Genomic DNA, 27,352 nt, shown 5'->3' on the forward strand with positions numbered 1-27,352 from the left:
TCTCCACGTCATCGTCGGAAGTCCAGTGGGTCTCCTTCCAGGAGTCGGTCTCACCACTCCTCCGTCTCTTCGAGGCATTCCCGGAAGCGCCGGCATCGGTCGCCTTCCCCGTCCTCTTCTGAGGACTCCGCCCGTCGGCGGATTGCTTAGCCCACCATGCAAGCGACACCGGAGGAATGGGCTTCCTTCGGGAAGCAGATGCAAGCGATTCTTTAATCGCAGGGCACCGCTCCGTCCGCGCCTCCGAGTGGGGTCAGTCGGCACCGGTCGAGAGACACCGCTCCTACGCCTTTGGGCTCGGGTGGTCGGCACGGCTCGTGGGAGAGGTCCCGCTCGGACAAGAGTAGCCGTTCTCGCCATGCCCTTTCCAGGTCCCGGTCCTCGACGCGCTAGAGACAGCGTGATCCTGTGCCGTCTTCGAAGAAGATGTCGACGCCTGTGGCGCCGAGGTCGATTTCTCTTGAGGCTCCGCCTCCGAGGGGGTCATCGACGCTGTCGGCACCTAGGTCGTCGAGAGACACGCTCGGAGCTCCAGCTTCGCGGCCTGTGTCGACGCCCTCGATGCTGGCGGCGGTGCAGCTGACGTCGATTCGCTCGACGCCGATTCTCTTGGCGCCGACTCGTTCGACGCCCTCGACGCCTTTTGAGGCAGTGGTGTCGGAGGGGCCCCGTGGCACGGGGTTAGCCCCTAGAAAGGCTCTGGTTAAGGTCAGGCACAGCTTTGGTCCCCAGATGTCTTCCTCTCACCGCCTGGAGTACATTTCAGAGGGTGATGAAGGCTCTGATGAAGGCTTGGTTCCGGTTACGGTACCAGATGAGCTTATTTCGGGCCATCGCCAGTTTGATGACCTGAGGCAGTCACTGCATGATGCCAGTGGACTGGACACCTCTCCGGAGGTGGAGTTTTGTAGGCCGGAGCCTGGCACTCATGCCGATTCTTTATATCGGCGCCTTATGTCTCGGGTCACCGAGTACTTGGGTTGGTCGGCTCCCCCAGGGGAGTTCGTTCAGGATGATCTCAGACATCCTTGATCTTGGTCCCCCCACGGACCCGGTATTGCCATTTCATATGGCTCTGCAGAGAAGGGTGGCGGCGGCTTGGACTGCTCCGGAGAGTCTCCCGGCAGTGGGCAAGTCTTTTTTTTTGCGAAAATACCGTCCAGCCAGTAGCGACCCCTGCTACTTGTCCAGGCACCCCATTCCGGAGAGTTTGGTGGTGCAGGCGGCTACGGCCCCAGCAAAGCAGGCGTCATATCCTACCATCCCTCTGGATAGGGACGACAAACGTTTTGACGGCTGGGCGAAGAAAGTGTTTTCTTCAGGGGGTATGGCGCTTCAGGCGGCCAACTCCATACGTGCCTTGTCTCGTTTCACACACACTCTGTGGAACTGTGTTGCATTAGCGGCTGAACATATTCCCGAAGGGGACGAACGGGATGGTTTCCTTGCTATGGTTCAGGATGGCAAGGATGCCATGTGTTGAGGCCGTTCAGTCGGGTTTGGACATGGCAGATTGTGTCAGCCGGTCCATGGCAGCGAGCACCGTAATACACAGGTTTACGTGGTTGCGGAAGTCTGGGTTCGCTCCTCATGTGCAGTCCCGGCTCATCAACATGCCCTTTGACGGTGAACATCTTTTTGGCAGCAAGGCTGACGAGCCCCTTGAGAGGTTGCAGACCTCCAAAGCTGCAGCCAAGTCGTTGGGCGCTGCAGTTAGACAACCTCCGCCTTTTCGTCCTAGGGGACCGCAATGGAGGGGAGGTTCCTTTCGCTATTACTCGTGCTTCAGTAAAGCGAGAGGAGCTAGCAGTCAGATGCCACCGTAAAAGTGCCAGAGGTGGAAACAAGGGTACTCGAGGTGCCCAGGCCACTCGGGCAGTTGCCTCTTTGCCCTCAGGCAACGCCGCAGCCGCTACCACTGTCATGAGGCCAGGTCCCATGGTTCGCTGGTTGGGGGAAGGCTGGCGCAGCATCTTGTAGAGTGGCGAGCCATTACTTCAGATGTGTGGGTTCTGGAGATAACCGTCTTCCCTTTCGGCAGAGGCCTCGCGACAATCCACCTGGGAACCTCTCTTTGAAGAGTCCGGATCCATTCCTTGCGCAGGAAATTCAAGCCCTGCTGGAGAAAGGTGCCATACAACTGGTGCCTGTAGCGGAGAGGAACAAGGGATGGTATTCCCCTCATTTTTCTTCTTTCGAAGAAAGACGGGAGATTGAGACCCATCATGGACTTGCGCGGTTTGAACAAACTCCTCAGGAAGGACAAGTTCAAGATGGTTACTTTCTCTCAAGTCCTCCAGGCCCTTCAACTTCAGGACTGGTTGGTGTCTCTCGACCTCAAGGACGCTTACTTCCATGTGCCGATCCATCCCAAGCATAAGAAGTACCTGAGGTTCGCGGTTGGCGACTCGTACTTTCAGTTTCGGGTCCTGCCGTTCGGATTGACCTCCGCCCGAGGGTTTTCACCAAGCTCATGGTGGTGGTGGCAGCGCATCTCAAGAAAGGGAGATTCACGTCTACCCCTACCTGGACGATTGGTTGATCAGGGGGAGCTCTCCCGAGCAAGTCCTGGATCATCTGTTCGTCACCTGCCACTCCCTTCACAAGCTGGGCTTCTCCCTCAATTTAAAGAAGTCCCATTTGACACCAACGCAGCGGCTCCAGTACATCGGAGCAGTGCTCGACACATCCCTGGGGCTGTGTTTTCCTCCCCAGGTGAGGGCTCTTCACATTCAGCAGATGGTGCACAAGTTTCAACTTGCCCAGAATCTCCCACCGTCCGAGTTCTTGAGACTGCTCTGCCTCATGGCATCCTGCGTTCTTCTGGTGCCAGAGGCTCGTCTGCGGATGAGATCTTTGCAGTGGGCACTCAAGTTCCAGTGGTCTCAGTCCTCCGGCAGGCTGCCGGACCCTGTTCAGGTGCCGCCCTCGGTCGCCTGGGACCTTCTGTGGTGGGCCGTCGGAGGCAATCTGATGAAGGGGGCCCCCATTTTGGCTGCCCTGGCCGGAGGTGACGATTGTGACGGGCCCATCCCTCACGGGATGGGGAGCTCATGCCAACCAGTTGAGTCAGCAGTCGTTGGTCTCCGTCAGAGTCCAGACTCCATATCAATCTGTTGGAGCTGAGGGCCGTCAGGCTTGCCCTGAAGGCTTTTCTGCTGACTGTGCGAGGAAAGTGTCCTGATTCTAACGGACAACACGGTGGCCATGCACTACCTCAACAAAAATGGGGGAGCAGGATCACTTCCTCTGTGCAGGGAGGCGATGCAGCTCGAGTTCTGGGCCATCCAGCATGAAGTTTCGATCTCGGCTTTTCATCTGGCCGGAGACGACAACGAGACGGCGGACGCTCTGAGCAGGCAGAGCACGATCTCTCACGAGTGGGAGCTGGCTCAGGAGATTCTCCTGGAGATCTTCGCCCTTTGGGGGACCCCTCAAGTGGATCTATTCGCCTCCAGTGTCAACCGGAAGCACGAAAGGTTCTGCTCGCGGGAATTTCCTCCAAAAGGAGCATTAGGAGACGCGTTCGTGGTGGAGTGGTCATTTGGAGGTTCCCGGATTATCCTCATTGCTCCGGCGTGGGCCCGGAGGACGTGGTACCCGGACCTTCTCGACTTGTCCATCTGCCCTCCACATCATCTTCCCTACCGAGACGATCTGCTCTCACGGGAGGGGGGGGGGGTCAGGTTCTCCATCCAGAGGTCAGATCCCTCAACCTTCACACTTGGCTTCTGAAAGGTTGAGGTATAAGGATTGGGACCTCCCTGAAGACGTGATGGAGGTGTTGCTCTCGGCCAGGCGGCCGGCAACAAAGTCTCTGTACCATTGCCGTTGGAGAAAGTTCTGCGACTGGTGCAGAGTTAAGAATGTGGATCCTTTTGAATGTTATATTCCCATGGTTCTGTCTTTTGCTTTCCTTGGCCCACAGGGGCTTGCAAGTGGGGACCATTAAAGGTTACCTGGAAGCGCTCGTCTGAAGAATGTTCCTATTTTAAGATTCCTTTAATTTCTCAGTTTTTGAAAGGGCTCACTAATGTGTTCCCTCCGTCACCTTTTCTGGTGCCCGGTTGGGATTTGAACCTTGTTCTTAAGTTTCTTATGGGTGCTCCGTTTGAGCCTTTGCATTCTTGCCCTTTGAGACTGTTAACTCTGAAAACTGTGTTTTTGGTTGCGGTTACTTCCGCTCGCAGAGTGAGTGAGTTACAGGCACTTTCAGTTAAGCCACCCTTCACTTTGTTTCATAAGGACAGGGTTTCCTTGGAGTTCGTCCTTCTTTTCTTGTGAAGGTGGTTTCAGAATTTCATTTGTGCCAGAAGGTTGTTCTTCCAGCATTCTATCCTCCTCCACATCCTGGTAAGGAAGAGGAGAGGCTCCATAGGCTTGATCCTAGAAGAGCGTTGAGCTTTTATATTTCGCGCATGTCCCGGGTCAGAGTGGACGATCAACTTTTCATTGGTTACGCTGGAAAGCATTTGGGACAAGCTGTGACGAAACAGACTGTCTTGGACTATTTTTAGCCATCTCCGAGTGTTACCGCTTGGCGGGTAAGGACCCTCCGGCTGGCTTGCGGGCCCATTCTATCAGGGGAGTGGCTGCGTCTAATGCCCTGCAGAGGGGTGTCCCTATTCGTCACATCTGTGATGCAGCCACCTAGGCTTCAGTACATACTTTTGTACGGCTCTAATCCCTCGATCCCATCCGAGGGTAGGATCTGGCCTTTGGCAAGGCAGTCCTTCATTCCGCAATTTGATTGGGCATGCTAAATTTGTGTTCTAAATTATTTTCCCACCTCCTTGCTTGGTACTGCTTTGGGAGTCTGTCATAGATATGGAATACGTCGGAGGACCCAATCCCCTCGAAGAACAAGTTGCTTTCTTACCTGGTAACGTTCTTTCGATGGGATGGTCCGACGACGCATACCATATCACTCCCTCCCTACCTTCCCTGCTGCAGAATATCTTTTGTAATTGCAGCTTGTGTTCCGCAAGGCCTTGTGTGTCTGACTGGCAGAAAACTGGTGTCACACGTTCTGGGGGAAAAAATTCCAACTGAGGCTATGGGCGTTGTGCGTCCTACTTATCACATCAGGTGCCGTCGGAGGAGGTCCTCGGGGACGGCGCATCGACGTCATCGATGCAGGACGCAGACGCCGAAGACTTTACAAAGCAGCACAGCTGTGGACATTACCTGTCCTAGATATGGAATACATCGTCGGACCAGCCCATCGAAAGAACGTTACCAGGTAAGAAAGTAACTTGTTCTTCTAAAGAATTGTTTGTGTGTATTTGTGTGTGTGTGTGTGTGTGTGTATGTATATATGTGTGTGTATGTGTATATATATATATATATATATGTATATATATATATTTTAACAATACGTCAGTTTCTCTTTGGACCATGCGTATGCTACAATTTCTTTGTAACCATCTACAGCCCTCTCGCCCTCCTAAAAAAAAGCCTGGCTGCTCTGTCATTGCTTCCATTATCTCAGGGGGTACAGGTCTATGCTGAGTTGGAGTTTATTGTATTGCCTAAGGTATCGTTTTATAAAGCCCCTGGTGGGCTTTAGAAAAACAGTCCTAAAACACAGCAGTGGAAATAAACCACCTAGATTTGAGACACAGCAGTGGAAAAATGCACCTAGATTTGAAACTTGCATATAATCAACAGTCTAATGAAAACCACTTGGATTTAAACTTTGGCAGTGTAGTGAAATACCAGTTACATAGTTAGGCTAGATACAAGTAGATTTAAGGTAATTGGGTAATAAGGGTGGTGGGTTTTACTGCAGTGCAGTAATGGCTGTACTCCCTGCCCACACCACATGAATTATTAATTTTCCCAATTTATTTTTCATTTATTTGTTTCCCCTCTGCCTATTAATCTTTACTTGGCTGCTAATTCTCGGTCTGTTTTACTATTAAATGGAAATGCGCTGTAAACCTGAACAAGCGAGAAGCAGATCAGTGGTTTGTTAATCTTCATTTAGATTTCTGTTGCCTGCGACATTACTTATGTCAATATTAGTACTCCAGTGTCATTTATGTTCTTCTTACTGCTAATTTTATTCAATTGCAGGCTTTGTCTGATTTTTACAGTTCAGCATATTTCAGTATGTATGTTCTGAAGTTTATGCACCTGTTAGATGTGACTTTTTTTTTATATAACAATGAGCATGTTGTATTTTAATAGGAGCGAGAGTCTCGTGAACACTTGCGGCTTGGACTCATGGGCTTGCCTACTCCCAAGAATGATTTTGAGATCGTCTTGCCAGAAAATGCTGAGAGAGAACTTGAAGACCATGACATGGACGATGGCTTTATTGAAGATGCAGCTGATGTTAATAGTCGGAAACAGGTGGGGATTGCTCCTGAACATGTTATACTGTAACCCTTATCCTGCACCACAGCAGAGTGCATTGCCTTCAGTTTCACCATCCATGTTTAGGACGCTTTCGGAATCAACTTTGCTTGTTTGCTTGCTTGATTTCTTTTGCCTCATGATCAGAATAGGCTTTTATGCTGCTATGAAAACAACTTTACAAAGAATTCAGCTGCCGTTTTTGCTGTTGGAGTTAAGTGATCGGTTTGGCGATGTACATGGTGGCCGTGTTTAGGCTTGAACGATTGACATTTCCTGTACTTTTTTTTTAGGCTCTTAGAGATGCAGAACGTGCAAAGGAGTTGAAACAGAGACACAGAGCTGTTCAGAAAGGTTTACCAAGACCATCCGAAGTAAGTAATTCATATTATCAAAACAAATGGGTTGGGCCATACTGTATTCGACAAGTGTGAAGTACAGTTCATACCAAATAAATAAAATAAATATTCTGTTTGCTAGCTTTCAAAAGTGTGCATTTCAGTGTAAGAATGGAAATGCAAGAAAAACAGGGAGGGACAAAAATGATTATTAGTTTTTTGCCAGAGAAATTGCCAGCAAGAGCAGATGTGTGAGAAAAAAGATCATGGCTCTGTGAGACACTTGAAACTTGTGGTGCAAGAGTACATTTGTGACTAGTGTGTACCATTAGGTATGAATGAGATGCACAAGAGATCGATTCAGATGAAGTTTATTTCTCCATCATGGCGTCTGGCATGGATTCACATGCTCATGAATATTCCCTGTCGTCAGGCTGGGAATCCTCGGTAAAGAGAAAAATCAGTATCAGTTTCGTTTCTGAATTGTCTTTCTCCTAATAACCAGTCACTGGGTCATACTGCCCCCAGCCAATGACTGCCCTCTACCTAAGCCCCTCCTCTGGCATCTATCTTTAGATTTTTACCGCACTTTCAAGTGTTGGGAGTCCTCGTAATATAGCTCCCAAGCTTTTATTGCGTTTTGTGATTTTTCTAAGAGTTTTCTCTATTTTTCGGTCAATCGAGCCTCAAGCTCCATCGATCCATCAACCGACTAACGGGGACCAGTTTTTGGAACTTTCTACGCCCCTCAGGGGTGTTTTTCATCGAGTTCACTTTTTGGAGGATTCCAGAAGATTCTTGGAGGCCTACACCGCGTGGACATGGCCGAGGATAAAGGAGACTCAACGCCTCTGTTTAGGATCTGCCAAGGATGCGGGCTGCAGAACGTCTTCCTGGACGATGGGTACTCACTGTGCCTTTATTGCCTACATTCGGACAACGCACACGTGGAGGAGGCCTGTGCGTTCTGCAAAGACATGATGCCAAGCACCATGAAGGGTCGTCGCAAGTGGCTCACCGCGTGGCTGCAGACTAACATCCTGGCGGCGGGTGAGCCCCGGCAGCATACTTCTCCCAAGAGAAAATCTGAGCGGACTTCTAAGACCTTTGAGGGCATGCTGGTGACAGGGGCCTGACATAAGGCAAAGCACCGTGAGTATGCAGGCACCGGGAGTGCCGTCGGTAGGGCTCTGCGGCAGCCAGGCCGGGCGCAGCATCGCAGACGCAGTCAACCATGAGCCAACGCGCCGGCTCGGCTAAGAAAAGGAAGTTAGATTACCTGGGTAAGCTTCTGGAGAAGGCCCGGTAGAGTAGACGGAGAAAGCCAAGGGGGAGCGAGGCGTTGACCCTCCTCCCACGGTGAAGGCCCCAGGTGCGCCCAAGGTCTTGAAGCCCCAGGTTCACCCGGCTAAGGCATCTATTGAGGGAGTGGTGGCGTCCCTGGCGAAGGCCACAGATACGGTCCCAGTGGAGACGACCCCCGAGACGAGAGGTTCGGCCCACTCGGAGGGAGTCATCTTTCCTGCCCATTGAGAAGACTCCCGTGAAGACGATGCCGATCATCTCCCCGAGGGCTTCACCCCTGGCCGAGAAGGGGGGGGGGGCACGATAGTCCTCCAGGGCACAAATATCTCCTCAGAGGAGGAGTTTACCGCCCTCCTGACCATCCAGGAGGAGCGGTGCGTCGAGGACAGGCCCCTACGGCGAGGATTCGGATGAGGACAACGATGAGACCTACGAGGAACAGCAGGGTGTTGGGGGCCTGGGCAACCAGCCTACACCACTGTCACTGGCTCTGCAATCGCCTCCAACACCACAGCCGCCTCAGCGGCCATCTGGAGATATCTCGGCAGACATTCTGTTTTTCATACTCCCGCGGCACCGAGACCGATGGAGGACCCACCTACCAAGAAGAGGAAAGTTCACCCTTTGCCTCCCTCTCCCCCTACACCTCTGTCCCCACCCTCCCCCGAGGGATAAGACTGATCCTGACACGGCGACCACAGGCACGGACGACTACGACAGCGGATTTGGGGACCACCTGTCTCCACCTCCCAGATCTTCGCCTACCGACGAGATAAGCTAGTTTCACGCCATGATCTCCAGGGCTTCAGAGCTCTTCCAGTTTCTCCCTGAGGAGAAGAAGAAAGGTTTCCTATACCAGCGCTACGAGGCCAAGAAGACCGTCCTGTCGGTCCCACTCCTGGATGACATTTGGGATGAGGGGTTGGCCCTCATGAAGAACCCGTCCACAGCCCCGGTGAAGAGGGACCGTTACGAGAAGTAGTACAGGGTGCCGGACTCTGCACCCAAGTGCTTGCGGACCCAACCATCACCGGACTCTGTGATTTCGGCAGCAGCCAAGAAGTCGTCTTCGGGCTCCTCCTCTTCGGCGGCCTCCAGCCCCCTGGACGGTGAGAGGAAGAAGTTATTTCATCGGCAGTGACGACCATCAAGGCCGCCAACGCTCTCGCCATTGTGGCCCGCTACGACCGGGAGCTATGGTTCAAGATCGCGCCCCTCCTGGACTTCCTGACGAAAAGGGGTTGGAAGCTTTGGAGATCCTGCAGCAAGGCGAGGTGGTGTCGGACCACGCCATCATGGTGGGCACGGACATCGCCGACACGGGGTTCCACCAAATGGGCAACAGCGTTTGCCTTAGTCGACAGGGCTGGCTGAAAGCCACCAATTTTCGGCGGGAAGTTCACTTGAGGGTGTTGGACATGCCCTTCGGGGACAATTTGTTTGGGAAGGCCGTGGATGAGTCTTTTCAGGCCATCAAGACAGACACAAAGACGACTTGTGCCTTGGGCATGCTTCAGCAGCGACGGTCGTCCTTTCGGACCTCAGGCGGCAAATCCCATGGATCCTCCAAGGGTTTCAGTGGAGGTGTCTCGTTTTACCGTCAACCCTCCCGCTCATCGGCCCAGGAGAAGAGGGGCTGTTTCAAGGCCTTCTGAGGAGGACATGGTCGTCACCAGGGTCCCCAAGGCGACCCTTTGAGATCCAAGCAGGATTGAACCGGCCGTGGCGTTACGCCCCACCCGTTCACCCTGGTAGGAGGCCGACTGGTGAACTTCGTCAGCATGTGGAAGACCATCTCCACCGATGGATGGGGGCTGGACGCTCTCGCTCACTGACACGCCCTGGAATTTCAATGAAAGTGTCCCTGAATACCACTGGTGGACTGGCAGGAAAGCACGTACCTCAGCTGCTGCTGAGGTGCAGGCCATGCTGACGAAAGGCACGATCAAGCTCATCCCAAAGAGGCTCCGGGGCTTCGGAGTGTATTCTCGTTACTTCCTCGTAAAGACGACCAGGGGCTGGAGGCCCATTCTCGACCTTCGTCGACTGAACAAATATATCAAGTCCCAAAAATTTCGATGGTTACTTTTCAGCATGTGCTCGGACAGCTGGAAGAGGGGGACTTCCTGCCGTCGTCGGACTTAGAAGATGCATAATTCCACATCCCCATTCAAAAAGGACAGCGGAAGTTCCTTTGTTTCATGGTGCAAGGGAAGGGCTACCAATTCAAGGCTCTTCCCTTTGGATTGCAGTCAGCGCCAAGGGTCTTCACCAAGTGCCTGGTGCCAGCGGCGGCGCTGCTGCGACTATGGGGGATTCACGTCTACCCTTATCTGGATGACTGGCTCATTCGGGCCAGCTCGAAGGAGATCACCGTCGACCACACGGCGAAGACCGTGCGCCTGCTGACAGAGCTGGGGTTCTCAGTGAACTATGCAAAGTCCTGCTTGATTCCATCGCAGGACGCGCTGTTTCTGGTATCCCGACTCAACACAGTATCGTGCCTGGTGTCTCCGTCGGAGGAGATAGCGGCCGTCTTGGACAAGGTACAACGGCTGTTGGCCCTGAAGATCGCAAGGGTGAGGACCATCAAGTCTCTGCTCGGCATGATGTCATTGTGCATATACCTCATTCGGCTGCGCATGCTAGGGATGTGTCCACTACAGGAGTTCCTTGACGCACATTGTATACAAGTGTCGGGAAGCTTCGAGGACAAGATCACACAACGAGAATTTCTGTCGAGCGATACGATGGTGCACGCACATCTATCTGCGGATTTCCAGACCCCACCTCATCAGGAGACGGTCACGAAGGGTGCCTCCCTGGAAGGATGGGGAGCTCACACCGGAAGTCTTCATAAAAGAGGCCTGTAGCTACTGGAGGAGATGTTGCACATCAACTTGTTGGAGCTGCGAGCAGTGTTTTGGGCCCTCAAGTCTTTCCGTCCCTCAAGGGCAAGGTGTTACGGGTCTCCACGGACAACACCACCATTATGTTCTACATCATGAAGCAGGGGGGCACCAGATCCCCGGCGCTCTCGCTAGAGGCTTAGTACCTATGGCACTGGGCCGTAGCCCAGGGGATGTTCCTCATCCCGTTTCATCTGGCAGGAGTGAAGAATACAGTCACCGACTCTCTCAGCAGGGAGCTGCGCTCTTGCCACGAGTGGGATCTTCGGCAGGACCAAGGGATCACCTGTTCTGCAGATGGGGCAATCCCCAGATCGATCTGTTTGCAACGGCGACAAACACAAAGTGCCGGCGGTTTGCCAGCGGGTTTCCTCAGCCGGGGTGCATGGGGGACGCATTCATTCCCCTGGGATGGCCCGTTTCTGTATGCGTTCCCCCTCTAGCCCCCGCTGCTGTTGCTTCTTCAGCTCAACAATCAAATAAAATGGTAACGTGCAGGATGATCCTCGTTGCACCGGCGTGGCCGAGGCAGATATGGTACCCAGACCTTCCCAGCATGTCAGTGTTCCCTCCAGTCAAGATTCCAGTGGTCACAGATCTTCTCACCAGGGAAGGAGGCGCAATTCTGCACCACGACCCAGGATCGCTGAACCTGAAGGCCTGGCTCCTGCAGCGTTAGAGTTTGGGGGCTACGATCTCCCAGCGGACTGCAAGGAGGTGCTTGCCAAGGCCAGGGCATAGTCTAGTCTTAAATGCTATGGGCATAAATGGAGCAGGTTCTCCGTGTGGTGCCGTACACAGTAGATCCTTTACGAGTCACGGCTCCGGAGGTGCTGCCATATCTGCTGTCGCTGGACTGGCGCATGCCTCCATCAAAGTTCATCTGGCGGCTTTCTACCGCTACACCAGATCTCCAGGACGGTCGTTGTTATGGTCACATCGTCTGGTTAAGGAGTTTGTCAAAGGATTGTTCCGTCTGTTCCTGCCGGTGAAGGCTCCAGCCCCGGCATGGGAACTCAATATGGTGCTGACTAGGCTCATGGGTCCTCCGTTCGAGCCTATGCATTCGGCGCAGCTGAAATGTTTGTCGTGGAAAACAGCGTTTCTTGTGTCGATCACCTCCGCACGACGAGTGGGAGAGATCCAGGCCCTCTCATGTAAACCACCTTACTTGAAATTCCACAAGACAAGGGTATTGCTACGGACACACCCCTCTTTCATGCCCAAGGTGCCGTCAGACTCATCTAAACAAGCCGTTGGTGTTAACTGTATTCTTCCCGACACCTTTGTTGCCGGCTGAGAGCACTTTGCACTCGCTGGATGTGGCTAGAGCGCTGAAGTTCTATGTGGACCGCACAAAGAGTTTCCGGAAGACGTCTCAACTTTTCATGAACTTTGGCCCTGTGAACCATGGGAAGGCCCTCTCCAAGGCTTCCATTTCCAGGTGGCTCACCGCCTTCCTCACCCATTGTCACCGGTTGGCAAACATGCCGTTGCCTTGCCGTCCAAGAGCCCATTTGACCAGAGCAATCGCTGCAACTGCGGCATTCCTGTCTGGTGGCCCCTGCTGGACATCTGCATGCCGGCTACATGGAGGTCAACGCACACCTTCACGAAATTCTACTGTCGACCGGGATTCCAGGGAGGAGTCCAGAGTCGGCCAAGCAGTCCTGCGCAACCTGTTCGTTTGAAGGTGCGCCTGGTGAGTATTTAAGAGATGCTTATGTTGAGCCTTTGCCACCTCCCGTGGTTGTGCATGTGTGTACTGCTATGTATTCTTTATCCATGAGCATGTGAATCCATGCCAGACCCCATGCTGGAGAAGGAACAAGTTACTTACCTGTAATTGTTGTTCTCCAGCATGGGTCTGGCATGGATTCACATGCGATCCCTCACTCCCTCCCTACCCCTCTGCGGCTCTTCTCTTGGTCTTACTGCCACATTACGTGCTACCAAATTTGAAGATGGCTGCCAGAGGAGGGGCTTAGGTAGAGGGCAGTCATTGGGTGGGGGCAGTATGACCCAGAGCTCAGTGGTTGGTTTATAGGAGAAAGACAGTTTATACGTGAAGGTGAAACTGTTTTTCCTTTTAGCCTGACCGGGAATATTCATGAGCATGTCGATCCATGCTAGACCCATGCTGGAGAACACACGGTTACAGGTAAGTAACTTGTTCCTTTACCTTGGTTGGGTTTTGGATAACCCCCGAGTTCCCCTGTTCCTGGAACTAGTGTGGCCTCCTAAAATCTGTCAGCAGGCCAGATTTTAGAAATTCATCTCAACATCCTCGGCATCTGATTCTGATGATGGCAGATATGCATTGGATTCCTATGGAATTTGCCAACTTTTAGCATATTGTACAAGGTGGTGGATTCCATCGCAATTCTTGGAAATGAGTCATGCTGTTAGGGAGATGTATCACTTTTATGCTTAATCCCATCTCCTAAAGACCCCAGCACTTTTTTGCTGGAGTTCTGGGCCTTTTTCTTTCTATCCTGAATGAGACGAGCCTTTTCCCCCTCATTCATTCTTATTTGCTTTGGCCTTTGGAACTCTGTTTTTTTTTGTTTACCTTATCCTATGCAGTCTGCTTGCATCCATATTTCTTAAATTCATCTCTATTACAGTGTTGCAGCACACAGCACCCTTTGCAGTGTGGCTGGGAACCCTATTGGGTTCTCCTTTTTGTATGTCTTTCTTATTTCATGAGAGCTACTGTTCTTAAGGAAAGAGGAATACTTTGGACCTCATCACGAGTTGCTCTCTAAACCCGGCGGTATGTATTACCGCCAGGGCTATTAGCCCTACCTCCAAACCCCCCCGGCGCTATTAGCGCTGGATCACGGATTTGGCGGAATGGTTAGTACCCATTGCCCACTGGGCCCAGTCGGGAATTTCCCATTCCCCATTGCGCCCAATGGGGAATGTTTGGCGCTATTACCTTCGGCGATTTTCGGCACTATTACCGCCGGAATTGTGGCCGATTTACTCCCAGCTGTGAGCTGGGGGCAAATCCGCCAAGCCCGTAATTTGACAGACCCTTAAATACAGCAGTAATATCGTTATTGCCGCATTCAAGGGTTACCGCCAAACTCGTGATGAACCTGTATGTATCCTTCCTAAAATGTATACTTGTGGGAGGTTAGCACACACCTCCTTATGTGGAGTGCTAAGGGGATACCTAGCATCCCCCCTTATTACGGGGGTTTTCCTAAAGTCTTTTGAGGTAAGACTTCATAAAACTATCGCTCGGAATACAGGCCCCAACGCTTAGTACAGGTCTGTACTACTCAAGGAACCTTGGAGTGGTAGAGCAGTCAGGCTGATCCTAGGAAGATGTGAGCTGTAGGTATGTACAATGTGTTTGGTAAGATTTTCATAGTAATGATGCATCTTCCTGACATGTCAACCCCAGAATCTTTTGTTTTTACTGGTGAATTATTTTTACTTATACCTCAGTGAGTGAGAACCTTTTCCCAAACTTACACAATCTTTTACTCTTTATATGGGTGTCATTTTTAAGACTCTCCATAGTGTCTTTTAAAAATTATCCTCTGACAACTTTTTGGGAATAAGTGCCTATTGTTGCTGGGTTGCCCTAGGGGGTCCTCTTTTAACTTTCTCTAGTTAACCGTGTAAGAACTACAGTTCCCGAGGGTAGAAAGGATCTTTGGATCCCTTTTTACATTTTTTAGGGGAGACCAGCACACCCCCCACCTTAGTGGAGTGCTGGGTAGATACCGAATATCCCCTTTCACATTTACGTTACAAGGACAATCTTACCTTTAAAGGCTGGTGGCAGTGGACCTTTTTATTAATTCGGTGCAACTTTACCGTGGGCTGTTGTGATGCTTGAGCTAAAACATGGCGCTGGTGCGCAGTGCATTCTGGGGGCACTCAGAGCCATAATGGATATTTATTCCATGCCTCAGTGGAATCTGCACTTGATGAAAAACTTTTTTCGTTGCTGAGACTGGTATGCATGCCTCAGCCAAGGACACAGCGCTGGGAAAGCTAGGATCCACAGGTGCCGGCTGGTACCCGATAAGGTTTATTATGGTTTGCTATGCCAGCGCCAAGGTTTCAAGATGAGTTATGGAATTGTTTTCCGTGGTGCTGTAGGAGAGAGAAGCGCTTTGCTCCTTGGGGTTACTGTCGGTTGACCCGGCCGGCAACCAATGGTCACTCATCAACGCGCAAGCGCTAATACCAGAAGGTTCGAGAAATTGCCACCCCTTTTGAGGAAGGCATATTATGCGGGGCTCTGGAAAGGTCCGGTGGGAAATGCACAAAGACCTCAGTCGGTGGGGGAACGCCTTGTTCCGAAATCCCTGTGGGTTGTGCTCTCGGCCTGGCTGTTACCGGGGTCTTTCAGCCGCTTCTGGCGAGATGAGGAATTCAGTTACGCCCATGGTGATGTATTCTTGCTAACTTACTATCTTTTCTGTGATTTATTTCTGTGTTATCACTTATTGCTTATGTATGTTTAACTATGAATAAATAGCTGTATAAGTGTGGGTGCAAGTCATTGCTTCGTCTACCTGCATTCAAAGTATTTGCTCTGCAAATGTACTGGTGATAAGTAACTGTCCGTGCACTCTTGGCGAGCAATACAGCTGTTTACACAGCCCCGGTTAAGGCACCATAAGTGCTAATTTTAACAAAATGGCCCCATCTTATTTTTTACCATTTTAGTGTTCCTTGTCCTTTCTTCTTCCTTTCCCTGACATCCAGGGAGGGAAACTACTTTGTGTGAGTTGTATCTTCGGCGAGAGTCCTTGTGGATTCCCCGCCCAGGCTCCAGAGTGTCTGTGCAGTCAGGAAGCGAGGGAGGAGTCAAATACTCTGCATCCCTTTGTCTTCCAGCCTGAGTGTGAGATTCCGGTTCAAACTGGGAGGGTGGCTGTCCAGAAAGGATTGTCAACCCCCCCAGTTTAAATGTTGCAACGCTGTTTGATTGGCTGGGTTCCTGCATAAAAGTCCGAACCTGGAAGCTGAAGAGGTAGTCAACCACTGGAACCAAAACCGAGGAGGATGATGAAGAATTTGCAGTTGAAACGATTTCCAGCGCCCAGAGAGCCTGCTCTGTAACCGGACCCTTCCTTCCAATATACTTGGGGACTCCGAAAACGATGAACCCGGCCCAGACCCTGGTGAGACCCAATAGACTGAAGAAGACCTGCATTTTGAGCCATCCCACACTGTGCTGTGACCTTGCAGGCAGGGCCGCAATACCCCAATACCCTGGGACCTCGAGCCAATGTGCGGTGCACATTCTTTGGAATTTCACTGAAACTTCGTGGGCAATCTGCTGGGTCTCCAGAGGCATGATTCCAGTCCACAAAAAGTCCTCTCACCAGCATGCTGGACGAGAATCCGACCAGCGATATTCTGTCTTTTTTCTGTGCCCCTGAAAAAGGCACCAAATCCACAGAGCCACATCCAGCCGTGAGGAAAACGTTGCTTAGAGCCTTCCCGTGATCCTTGCTGCAAATGTCCTTCAAGTGTCCGGTCTACTGTCATCTTGAGTGCTGGACCTTGCAAACAACGAGAATCCGACCACCGATATTCTGTTGTCTTCTGTGAGAATACGTGTTTATAAGTTATTTACTTGCAAAAGAAGTTGGTTGGTAACTAACTCTGGGAGTGAACAGTTACAAAAGTTATGACTTACCTTAGAAATGTTCTGCCATTCGGAAAAGTATGTATAAGGCTGTTTTACTTACCTTAGAAATGTTTTGCCATTCTAACAGAATGTAGACGTAAGGTTATATTACTCATTTGTGATTTGGTTGTGCCTCTTCCCAAAAGTAATGCTGTTGGTTTCACTTCACTATTCCTGCTAGGATAAAGGTATGAGTGTTCTCCAACTGGGTCTTGCTTCCCCTGACTTGCTGTTAGCCTGTGCAGAATAAATCTGTATCATTTTTTTACCTACCTAGAATAACATTGGGTCATTCATAGATTTTGCTTTCTCTGGTCTGTTTTAGACAGACCCAAAAACAGTCTTAGGTTTATACCATACCTGCCTTTAAGTTGCTGATGGCTCCTGTAAAAAGTGTATAGATTTTACTTACCTTGAGTATAACTGTGTAACCTAAAATAAGTTGGTTATTGCTTCCCTTAGTCTGTGAACTGAAAAGCAACTGTAATTGAATATTACGTACCAAGGTCCAACTCCCCTAGACAAACTGTTATCCTGAATCAGAGTTGGGTGTTTTACTGTTCTTAGAATAAGTGTGCCACTATTCACAAAATGTATATTGTCCAGTTGGTTTACTAAGTCATTTCTTGAGCGTCCTGTTACAACTGCTATTGTCTATTGCCCCTGTATTACTGAAAGTAATCTAAAAAGTAACTATTGGTTTGACTTCCCTAGAACTCCTGTTAGGTTTTCCAAATTAGGTTATATGCTTTGGTCTGTGTAACTTACAGTATAGTGCTGTGTTTTTATAATTGTGGTTATGTATAATGTGATAGTGCTCATTTCCCCCAAGATTTACCTGGGCCTATTTGAAATAAACCATTTATTTTTTACAATACATTGTTTTTCAGTGTTTCTTTGCCCCGTTTGTATTATAATTTAATTTGTACTGATTCTACAGCCTTCTCTCCCTCCTAAAATAAGCATGTCTGCTCTTTCTATGCTACTATGAACTCAGGTGGTACAGCCTTATACTAAAAGTGGAGTCTTGTACTGTCTCAGTTGAATGGTTTTACTAAGTCCTTAGTTGGACTTTAGAAAAAACTGCCCTTACACAATGAACCCATTAAGTACAATAGTCCAAAGAAACACTTACACAGATAATGTTATATTAAAATATACACATTTATTATATTTAAACAAGGAATGTAGATAAATACTTGGATCACTTAACACACACAGGAATTCTTAATACTTTTCAAATTGCTTCAATGGTAGTTGCTTGCGGTACTATTGTTAGTTTGACACGAATAATAGTTCTACTGTATTATCGGTACTACTGCGCACTCGCGTTAAAACCAAGATATACAGTAATTGTTAGCAAAACCACATAAGATAAAGTATTTTGGGATGTAAAAAGGTTGGTTAGTCGCACAGTAGCAGAGTTTAACGTTCTAGAGCAGGATTGTCTAACTCCAGGGATCGAGGGCCAGAATCCAGATGGGTTTTCTGGAAATCCCTCATTAATATTCATGAGAAAAAAATGTGCATACCTTTTTAGAATCATTGTATGCAAATGTATCTCATCAATATTAATGACAGGTATCCTGAAAATCCAACATGCTTCAGGCCCTCGAGGCCTGGAGTTGGACAACCCTGTCCTAGAGACACTTTTCTGGCAAATGTACGCGAAGTCCAATCTCTAACTATACGAAAAAGTCAGTGTTGGAGTGGATTCAAAGTCTTAAGCAGTAGCAGAAGGGCAAAAACTCCTTGGGTTACTTTTTGTCTTTAGAAAAAGATATGTAGAATTAACACAATGAGGGGGACCCTGCAAAAGGAATCCCTGAAGGGATGCAATCGGGCAGCTTAGGTCAGAGGTAGAGTCGACACCTCTTACGCACTCAAGTCACTCTGGAGCGATTTCTCGGTTCAAGGTAAGTTCTACCTTTCACCACACAGTACCTTAGGTTAGAAGAAATGCTCGTAGCAGGATTCTCCTCTGTGCAGCAGCGACGGGCTCGTTCTCCCGATTCCTTGGTCTGGTGATGAAAGGAAGGAATCTGAATGGGGTGTCTCAGCAGCAGTCTCAAGAGTGGACTCTTGGCATGGTTTTCTTCAGTCTCCCTGGTCAGTCTGCATTTTTTGGCACCTTTTTCTGAGCAACAACAAAGGACTGTATTCCCCTGGTCGATCTGCTTCGGTTCCGGAGTCCTGCACTCTGGAGCTCAGCAAAGACTTGGACGGATTCGGCCTCTCAAAGATGTTGCACTGCAAATTGGTCCGAGGTCTCCTTGTATTCGCTGTCTTCAGCTCTGGAAAGACACAATACATCGGGAGATGGCTCAAATTGCAGTTCATCTCAGGGCTGGCTGGTCTCACCAGCCAAAGGGATAGAGTCGTCCTCTTCAGAGCTTCTCTGTTGAATGGAAAATAGGGTCAGGACAGCAGTGATGCAAAGTGTCTGCAGGCGTCTCTGGTCATCTTCAGCTTTGGTTTCTTCAGTTTCCAGTGTTCAACTTGCCTTTCACCTAAGGAACCTCACCTTTTATTCAGTTTCACCAGACACTCCTCTGCAATCTCTCTCAGCAGTTTACAGAAAGGGATGGGTGGCTGTCAAATCAGGACAGCCAGCCCTCCAGTGGAAACCTCTTCCATTCAGGCAGACAAGAGGGCAGGGGAGTGTTAAACTCCTCCCCCCCACTTTGTAGACACACTGGAGCCTAAGTGGCGACACCCAATGGTTTTGTAGGTGGAAGGCAAGTCGACCACTGGAACAGAAGATCTGAAGCTGAAGAGGACCAGAGACGCCTGCAGACCCTTCCAGTAACCGTGAAGCGACCACTGCTTTCCTGACCCAGTTTCCTTATCGACGGAGGAGGTCCGAAGAGGAAGACTCCTTCCCTTTGGCTGGTGGGACCAACCAGCCCAAAGACTAACTTCAAATCTATCCATCTCCCGAGGTGCTGTGACCTTCCAGGGTTTCAAACCGCGAATACCAGGAGACTTCTCACGCATTTGCAGTGCAAAGTCTTTGCAAGGCCAAATCTGTCCAGGAACTTTGAGCTCCAGTTGGACCTCCAGAGGCACAATCCCACTCATCCAAGTCCCCCCACCAGAGTGCAGGAATACAGTATCTAAGATCGACTGGGCGATAACCGTCCTTTGCTGGAGCTGATAAAAAGGTGCCAAAATCGCAGACCAACCAAGGAGACAGAAGAAATCTGTGCCAAGGATATCCTCTCTCGCTGTTAGGAAGGTTTTTTCAGAAGTGCAACTAAGGGCTTAGTAAAACCATACAACTGAGACAGTACAAAACTCCACTCTTAGTATAAGGCTGTACCACCTGAGTATATGGTAGCGTAGACTGAGCAGCCAGGCTTATCGGAGGGAGAGAGTGCTGTAGCTTGGTACAAAGAAATTCTAGCATACATATGGTCCAAAGAAACACAAACACTATGTATTGTAAACATAAAGGGTTTATTTAAATAAAAGTAGGCCACGGTGAATCTTGGGTAAATGGGTACTATCACATTATATATAAACACAATTCTAAAAACCAACTGAATACTTAAAGGATACAACTCCTTGTTAAGAGTAGCAGTCGGCAGTTCAAGGTTAGGTAAATCTATAACACATTCAGAATGCACTCACCTATTCTTGGTGAGTAAAACCAGAGTACATATACTTTTGAATACAGTCAGTAATTCAAGGGTAGTAGACCCTGTCAGTCATGCAGTGATACTCACTTAAGAAATCACATAGTTAACCAACCCTCTTACCAGGATATGTTACAGAATAGTGGAACACAAATTCATGGACCATTATCACCCTATAACTACATTTAGGATAACTTCAGTTTTACCAGGTGAGTAAGACCTAATGGTGTATTACAGTTGCTTTTCATATCAGTGGTACACAGACTAAGGTAAGCAAGAACTCTTTACACTATTTTAGGCTTGCACCAGGCAGACCAAGCTCAGCTAAGCCACAGTACACTTATTCAGAATGTCACACAGCTATTCAAGGGGAGTAAGACCTGTAGACTTTTTAAAGGAGCTACCTGCAACTTAAAGGTATCTATAAACATACAACTGTTTTAGAATCTATAGAAAGCAGACCAGGGAAAGCAAAACCCAATGTTACACTTTGAGAATGACCCAATGTTATTCAAAGTAGGTAAAACCCAATGTAGACTTAATTCTAGACAGGCTATACAGCAGGTCAGGGTAAGCAAGACGCAGTTAAACCTATACACTTATATTCTCAAAGAAATAGTTCAGTGACGACAACAGCATTATTTTTTGAAAGTGGGGGAACTAATTCACAGGTGAGTAAAATAACCTTATGTTTACTTTTAAGAAGGGCAAAACACATTCAAAGTACGAATGTTTGTAACTGCTAATTTCAGAGGGACAGTTAACAAACCAACTCTTACAAGTAAGTAGCTTTTAAACACGTGTTCTATTTTCAAAGCATAATCCCTTTCTTATCCAGTCCTTCACTAGTCTATTGCATGAGTGCTCCCAGAGGCAGAAGAGGGACACTAGTGGTCTAGGTGCCAGCTGTAGGCAGGGTGTGATAGGGTTCAGCTGTAGAAAATGTTCATGTGGAAGACTGTTCAAACAAGTAAGCAGTTCACTTTAGAGTTAGTGAAGGTCCAGGGACCTCTGAGAAGGCACCCTAGGAGGATTCCAGCAGTGAGCCTGGGTGAACTGGATAAGAGACCTCCCAATCACAAGACACACCCCAAAGCTACACTGGAATCTCAAAAGGTTTAAGGGGAGTAAATACCACAGCCAACACAGTACCTCGGCACAGAAGAAGAGTTGCAGCAGGAAGACTTCAGGATCTGCAGCCAAAAGCCTGTTCGATGGATTCCTTTGCCATGAAGATGGAAGACAGGACTTTGGAAGGGACTTTGCAGCAGGGATCAACTGAGACGGCGCCAGGCAAGAGTTTCATCACAGCTGGATGCAGCTCTGTGGTTTTGGCACCCTTTTCAGGAGCCAGTAGAAGACAGAATATCGCTGGTCGGATTCTCGTCACTTGCAAGGTCCAGCACTCTGGTGAGGGGACTTTTCAGACTGGAGTCATGTCTCTGGAGGTCCAGCAGGATGCCACCAAAGTTTCAGCTCGATTCGGAAGACTGTGAACCACCCAATGGCTCGAGGTCCCAGGTTATTGGGGTATTGCACCCCTGCAAGGTCGCAGCACAACATGGGGTGGCTCAAAATGCAGGTCTTGAGTGTAGTGGATCTCACCAGGCTCTGGGTCGGGGTCACTGTTTAGAGTCCCCCGGGTCGCTTGGAAAGAAAGTTACACAGCAGGCTCTCCGGTCATTGGAAATCATCTAGGCTGTGGTTTCTTCGTCTTCCTCTTCCGATTTAGGTCCAGTGTTTGACTACCTCTTGAACTTCCATGACCAGACTTTTATGCAGGAACCCAGCAAATCAAACAGACGTGCAACTTTCAAACTTGGGGGGCTGACAGTCCTTTTTGGACAGCCAGCCTCCCAGTTTGAACTGGATTCTCTCACCATCGGGGTGGAAGAGAAATAGGGGTATAGAGTTTTTTGGACTCCTCCCTCGCTTTCTGCCTTCAGACACTCTGGAGCCGGGCAGGCTTGACCGAGGTCTCGCACTGAAGGTAAAAATCACACAAGGATTTTCCTGCCCTGGAGGGCAGGGGAAAGGCTAAGAAGGGACAAGCAGCACGAACATGGTAAAAAAAGACCGGGCCATTTTGTTAAAAACAGCCTGCCGTAAAGGTGCACCGAATGTATAAAAAGGTTTACTGCCACCATTTGTTCCAGTGCTAGTGAGAAAGGGGATGCATTGTATCTCCCCAGCACTCCACATAAGGTGTACTGTGTTGGTTTCACCTAACAGAATGTAGAAGGGATAGAAATATCCTTTCTATCCTTGGGAACTATAGTTCTCACAAGGTTAGCCAGAGCAAGTAAAAGGGGAGCCCAAAGGGCAACCCGGTAACAATAAAACGGATATTCCAAAAGTTGTCAAAGAGGATCAAATTAAAAAGACACTATAGCGAGCCTTAAAAATGACACCCATAAAAGAGTAAAAGGATCTGTGACTATGGAAAAAGGTTCCCACTGACTGAGATATAGGGAAAAATAATCTGCCAGTCCAGTAAAAAGTTCTGGGGTTCACAAGTAAGGTAGATTTTGCTCTAAAGTTAAAATCTTACCTAACGGTGCAAGCCCTGTTAACCTACCAGTGTTGGGGAGAACAGTCCTCTTGGCAATTAGCAGAGGAAAGAAAATTGCCCCCTTCAACCCTTCAAACCAAAGGGCAGGTGTGTTATATTGCCCTCATTAAAATCTGTTGATATACTGTCAGAAGATCCGGTTTGAAGACAGGCTACGTATATAAAGGTCTGCAGAGCAGCTCATTAGGATGATCAGGTTCAAAACTCAGTTGTAGACTGTTAGGGAGTTTTCAGTTGTATGCTTAATCCCCTCTCCTAGTGAGACCCCCGGCACTTTTTGCTGGACTTCTGGACCTTTTTCTTGTCTTCCTGAATGCAGGGAACCTTTTCCCCCCTCATTCATTCTTACTTGCTCCAACCATGGGAACTGTGTTCCTTACCTTTAATTATGGAGTATTGCTTTCCTCCATATGTCTTAAAGGCATCTGTGTTACACATTTGCAGCACACTGCACCCTCTGTGCAGTGTTGCTAGAGACCACTTGAGTTCTCCTTTTTCTATTTTCATTTTCTCTAAGAAGTACAGTTCGAATGGATTGTGTCCTCCAACGTATTCCACATCTTTGACATGTAATGCTTACAGCTGTGCACTTGTGTCCTCCAACATATTCCACATCTTTGACATGGAATGTTCACAGCTGTGCACTTGGGAAACCTTTTTTGGTAGAGGGCGTCCTGCGTTGATGACATCGGGTCGATGTCCCTCGAAGTCCTCCGTCGAGGGTGACGTCACCGGATGTTCTAAATAGGTTGCACGGCGCCCTTAGCCTCAGTTCTGTTTTTTCCGCAAACGTGTTTGCTCCGAGAGCTCTGCATGCTTTTTGTGTTTCATCGCAGAGATGTCTTTCTTCGACCTCTCCGACTGCACCGTCTGGCTTTAAGACTTGCCAGGACTGCAAGTCGAAAATGTCGATCACCGACCCGTATTGCTTTGTTTGTCATGCTTGGGTGAGAGTCAAGACACTGACTGTTCAAAATGGCAGTCGTTGACTGCCAAAGCCTTGCAGGAGCGTAAGGGGAAGCTCCAGGTAGGTAGGGGTTCTAAGCGCACAAAGTCCCGTAAATGTCGAAATCCAAAGGGGTATCCACCGACGACTGAAGGGGTGACTCTCCACGTCGGGAAGAGGCCTGGGGTTCTCGGTCCCAGAGTGGTTTCTGCCATTCTTCTTCCTCGTCGCTGCATTCTTGAAAGCGCAATCACCGGTCACCTTCCCCGTCCTCCTCGGAGGATGGAGGCACGAGGAAAGTGTCATGCCTGACAAAGTCCTCGACTCCGGAGGAATGGGCTACTTTTAAGGAGCAGATGTCGGCGATATTTCAATCGCAGGGCATGGTTCCAGTTGTGCCTTCTAATGAAGCCAGCAAGGAATGGTCTCGTACCGTGGCTTGCACGCCTTCGGGTTCGGGTCCGCGACTCGCACCGGGATCCTTCGAGGTCCCGTTCAGACAAGGCTTCGGATAGTCTCAAGAGACGTGCTTCCAGGTCTCGGTCCTCATCTCCAGCGAGACCGCTGCAACCTGCTAAGGGTTCGAAGCCGGCATCGACTTGATCAGCGCTGTGTCCGTCCGACCCGGACGTCGACGCTTTGCCGTTTTATCAGCCCACAGCGCCGTCGGCACCTTTGTCGCTGCCGAAGCCTTCAGTGCTCACGACGCTGAGGTTGCCGACGCTTTCGGCGTCAAAGCCTTCAGCGCCCTAGACACCTTTGGGGATTTTTGCCCAAAATTTGCCATTGGAGAACCCGGATGTGGTGGATCCTCCAAGGAAGGCTACGGCTAAGTCTGTGAGGCCAGTATTGGACTTCAGGCCCTCTTCTGTCCCCAGGCCAGGTTTTCACCTCCCTCTGGACGACATATATGAAGAGGAAGAAAGGTCTGAATTTGAGGACCCTGATGAGCATGATGTGGCTCCAGTCTTTTCTGGAGACAGTCCATTGGAGGAGTTGAGGCAAAACCTTCATGATGCCAGTGGGTTGGACACGTCTCCGGAAGTGGAATTTGGCAGGCCTGAGCCTGGGGCTCATGCTGAGTCTTCGTACAGGCGGCTCATGGCTAGGGTCTTGGAGTATCTGGGCTGGTCCAGTCCTCCTGAAGATTTTGTGCCAGATGATCTAACACATTTTAGATCAAGGTCCGTCCTCTGAACCAGTGTTACCTTTTCATCTCACTTTACAGGAAAGGGTGGCATCTGCTTGGCAGTCACCAGAATGTCTTCCGGCTGTTAGCAAGTCTTTGATATGATATGATTGTTTATTTATATAGCTCCTATACACAATGTGTTACAATGCGCTTTGACAAAGAAGTACCGCCCTTCCGTTAGCGACCCCAGCTACTTATCCACTCACCCCACTTCTGAGAGTTTGGTAGTTCAGGCGGCTATGGCTACCTCGAGGCAGGCAGCGTACCCTACCGTCCCTGCGGATAAGGACCACAAACGCTTCGATGGTTGGGCTCGCAAGGTATTTTATGCGGGGAGTATGGCGTTGAAATCAGCCAACTCCACTTGTGCCTTAGCAAGGTTTTCACACACTCTGTGGAACTGTTTCTCTAGCGGCTGAGCATATTCCCGAGGGGGAAGAAAGGGATGGGTTCCTTGATGTCGTGTAGGATGGCAGGGATGCCATGTGCGAATCCCTTCAGTCGGTTTTGGATACGGCCAACAGTGTTAGCCGGTCCATGGTTGCGAGCACCGTTCTACGCAGGTTTGCGTGGTTGAAGTCGGGTTTTGCCCTGGATGTGTAAGCCTGTCTTTTGAACATGCCCTTTGATGGCGCTCATTTGTTTGGCAGCAAGGCTGACGAGAGCCTTAAGAGGTTGCAGACCTCGAAAGCTGCGGCAAAATCTTTAAGCGCAGCTGTGCATCAACCTCTGCCTTTTCGTCCTCGGGGACAGCTTTGGAGGGGAGGTTCTTTTCCTTACTACTCCTCCTTTGGTAGAACAGGGGCCGCCAGTCACAGGGGTCCGCGAAAAAGTACCCGTGGTGGTTGAGGTAATAGAGGTGCCAAAGCCGCTCAGGCAGCTGCCTCTTTGCCTTCAGGCACTGCCACAGCCACTCCAAAACAGTCATGAGGCCATGTCCCATGGTTCGCCGGTTGGGGGCAGACTGTCTCAGCATCTCGAAGAGTGGCAAGCCGTTCAGATGCGTGGGTTCTAGATACAATAGCCCACGGCTACTGCCTTCCCTTCCTAAAGCGGCCTCATGACAATCCACTGGGGAAACTCTCTTTGAAGCTTCCAGATCTGCTCCTTGTGCAGGAAATCTTAACCCTGCTGGAGAAAGGCGCTATAGAACTGGTGCATGTAGCGGAGAGCAACAAGGGACTGTTTTGCCCTTATTTTTTTTATCCCAAAGGAAGAGTGGGGGGTGGAAGGGTTGAGACCCATCCTGGACTTGCGTTGGTTGAGCAGGAAGGACAAGTTCAAGATGGTTACTCTTTCTCAAGTCCTCCAGGCCCTTCGACTTCAAGATTGGTTGGCGTCTCTGCTCCTACAGGATGCTTACTTTCATGTGCGATTCATCCCAAGCTCAGAGTATCTGAGATTTGCGGCTGGAGACTTGCACTTTCAGTTTTGGATCCTGCCGTTCGAATTGACCGCCGCCCGAAGGTCTTCACCAAGCTAATGGTGGTGGTGGCGGCAGCGTACCTCAGACGAGGGGGGGGGGGGATTCACGTCTACCCCTACCAGGATGACTTGCTGATCCGGGTGCGCTCTCCTGAGCAAGCGTAGCGTTGGATCACCTTGGTCTCACCTGCTGCTCCCTCCACAGGCTGGGCTTCTCCCTCAATTTCAAGAAGTCACATCTAACACCTTCCCAATGGCTCCAGTACATTGGGGCTTTGTTAGACACGTCCTTGGGGAAGTGCTTGCCTCCCAAGGTAAGGGCTCATCACATTGCACACGGTGTCCAGTCAACTGGTCGACTGCAATTTGGTCGACTGCAATTTGGTCGACGCAATTTGGTCGAATGCCAAATGGTCGAATTTTTTTTTTATTATATATATGTGTTTTGTGGGTTTTCGTGTGGGGAAAAAAAAGAAAAAAGAAAAAAAAGGGGGTTGGGGGGGGACCCCCCCAAAAAAAACCAAAAAATGGGTAAAAAAAAAAAAATGCGACCATTTGGCATTCGACCAAATGGTGTCGACCAAATTGTCTGTCGACCAAATGTTTTCGACCATTTGACTGGTAACCATTGCACACAGGGTGGACAAGTTTCAACATGCCCAGAGTCGCCCGGCTTTCAAATTCTTAAGGTTGCTCGGCCTCATGGCATCCTGCATTTTTCTGGTGCCAGAGACCAAGCTGAGGATGAGATCCCTGCAATGGGTCCTCAGGATGCAGTGGTCGCAGTTCTCCGGCAAGACGTTGGATCCCATTCAGATTCCACTCTCGGTCACCCAGGATCTTCTGTGGTGGCCCAACGAAGGGAACCTGATGAAAGGGAGATGTTTTGGCAACCATGGCCGAAGGTGACTAGTGACGGATGCTTCCCTCACAGGATGGGGCGCTCATGCCAACGACTTGACCGCCAGCGATCGTTGGTCTCAGTCAGATTCCAAACTCCAC

The 27,352-nt window shown here is 49.6% G+C and overlaps 1 protein-coding gene across 1 annotated transcript in view; it reads left to right on the plus strand.

Annotated features, from left to right (window-relative positions):
• CDC5L (cell division cycle 5 like) overlaps window positions 1-27,352 on the plus strand; it is a 472,644-nt gene that overhangs the window by 337,924 nt on the left and 107,368 nt on the right. Inside the window, exons 11-12 of the mRNA XM_069605787.1 lie at window positions 6,193-6,357; window positions 6,654-6,734. Coding sequence (XP_069461888.1) covers window positions 6,193-6,357; window positions 6,654-6,734 — 246 coding nt within the window. The remainder of the gene's footprint in view (window positions 1-6,192; window positions 6,358-6,653; window positions 6,735-27,352) is intronic.

The sequence above is a fragment of the Ambystoma mexicanum genome, chromosome 4p (assembly GCF_040938575.1).
Source record: "Ambystoma mexicanum isolate Mex_15411 chromosome 4p, UKY_AmexF1_1, whole genome shotgun sequence".
Lineage (NCBI taxonomy): Eukaryota > Metazoa > Chordata > Amphibia > Caudata > Ambystomatidae > Ambystoma > Ambystoma mexicanum.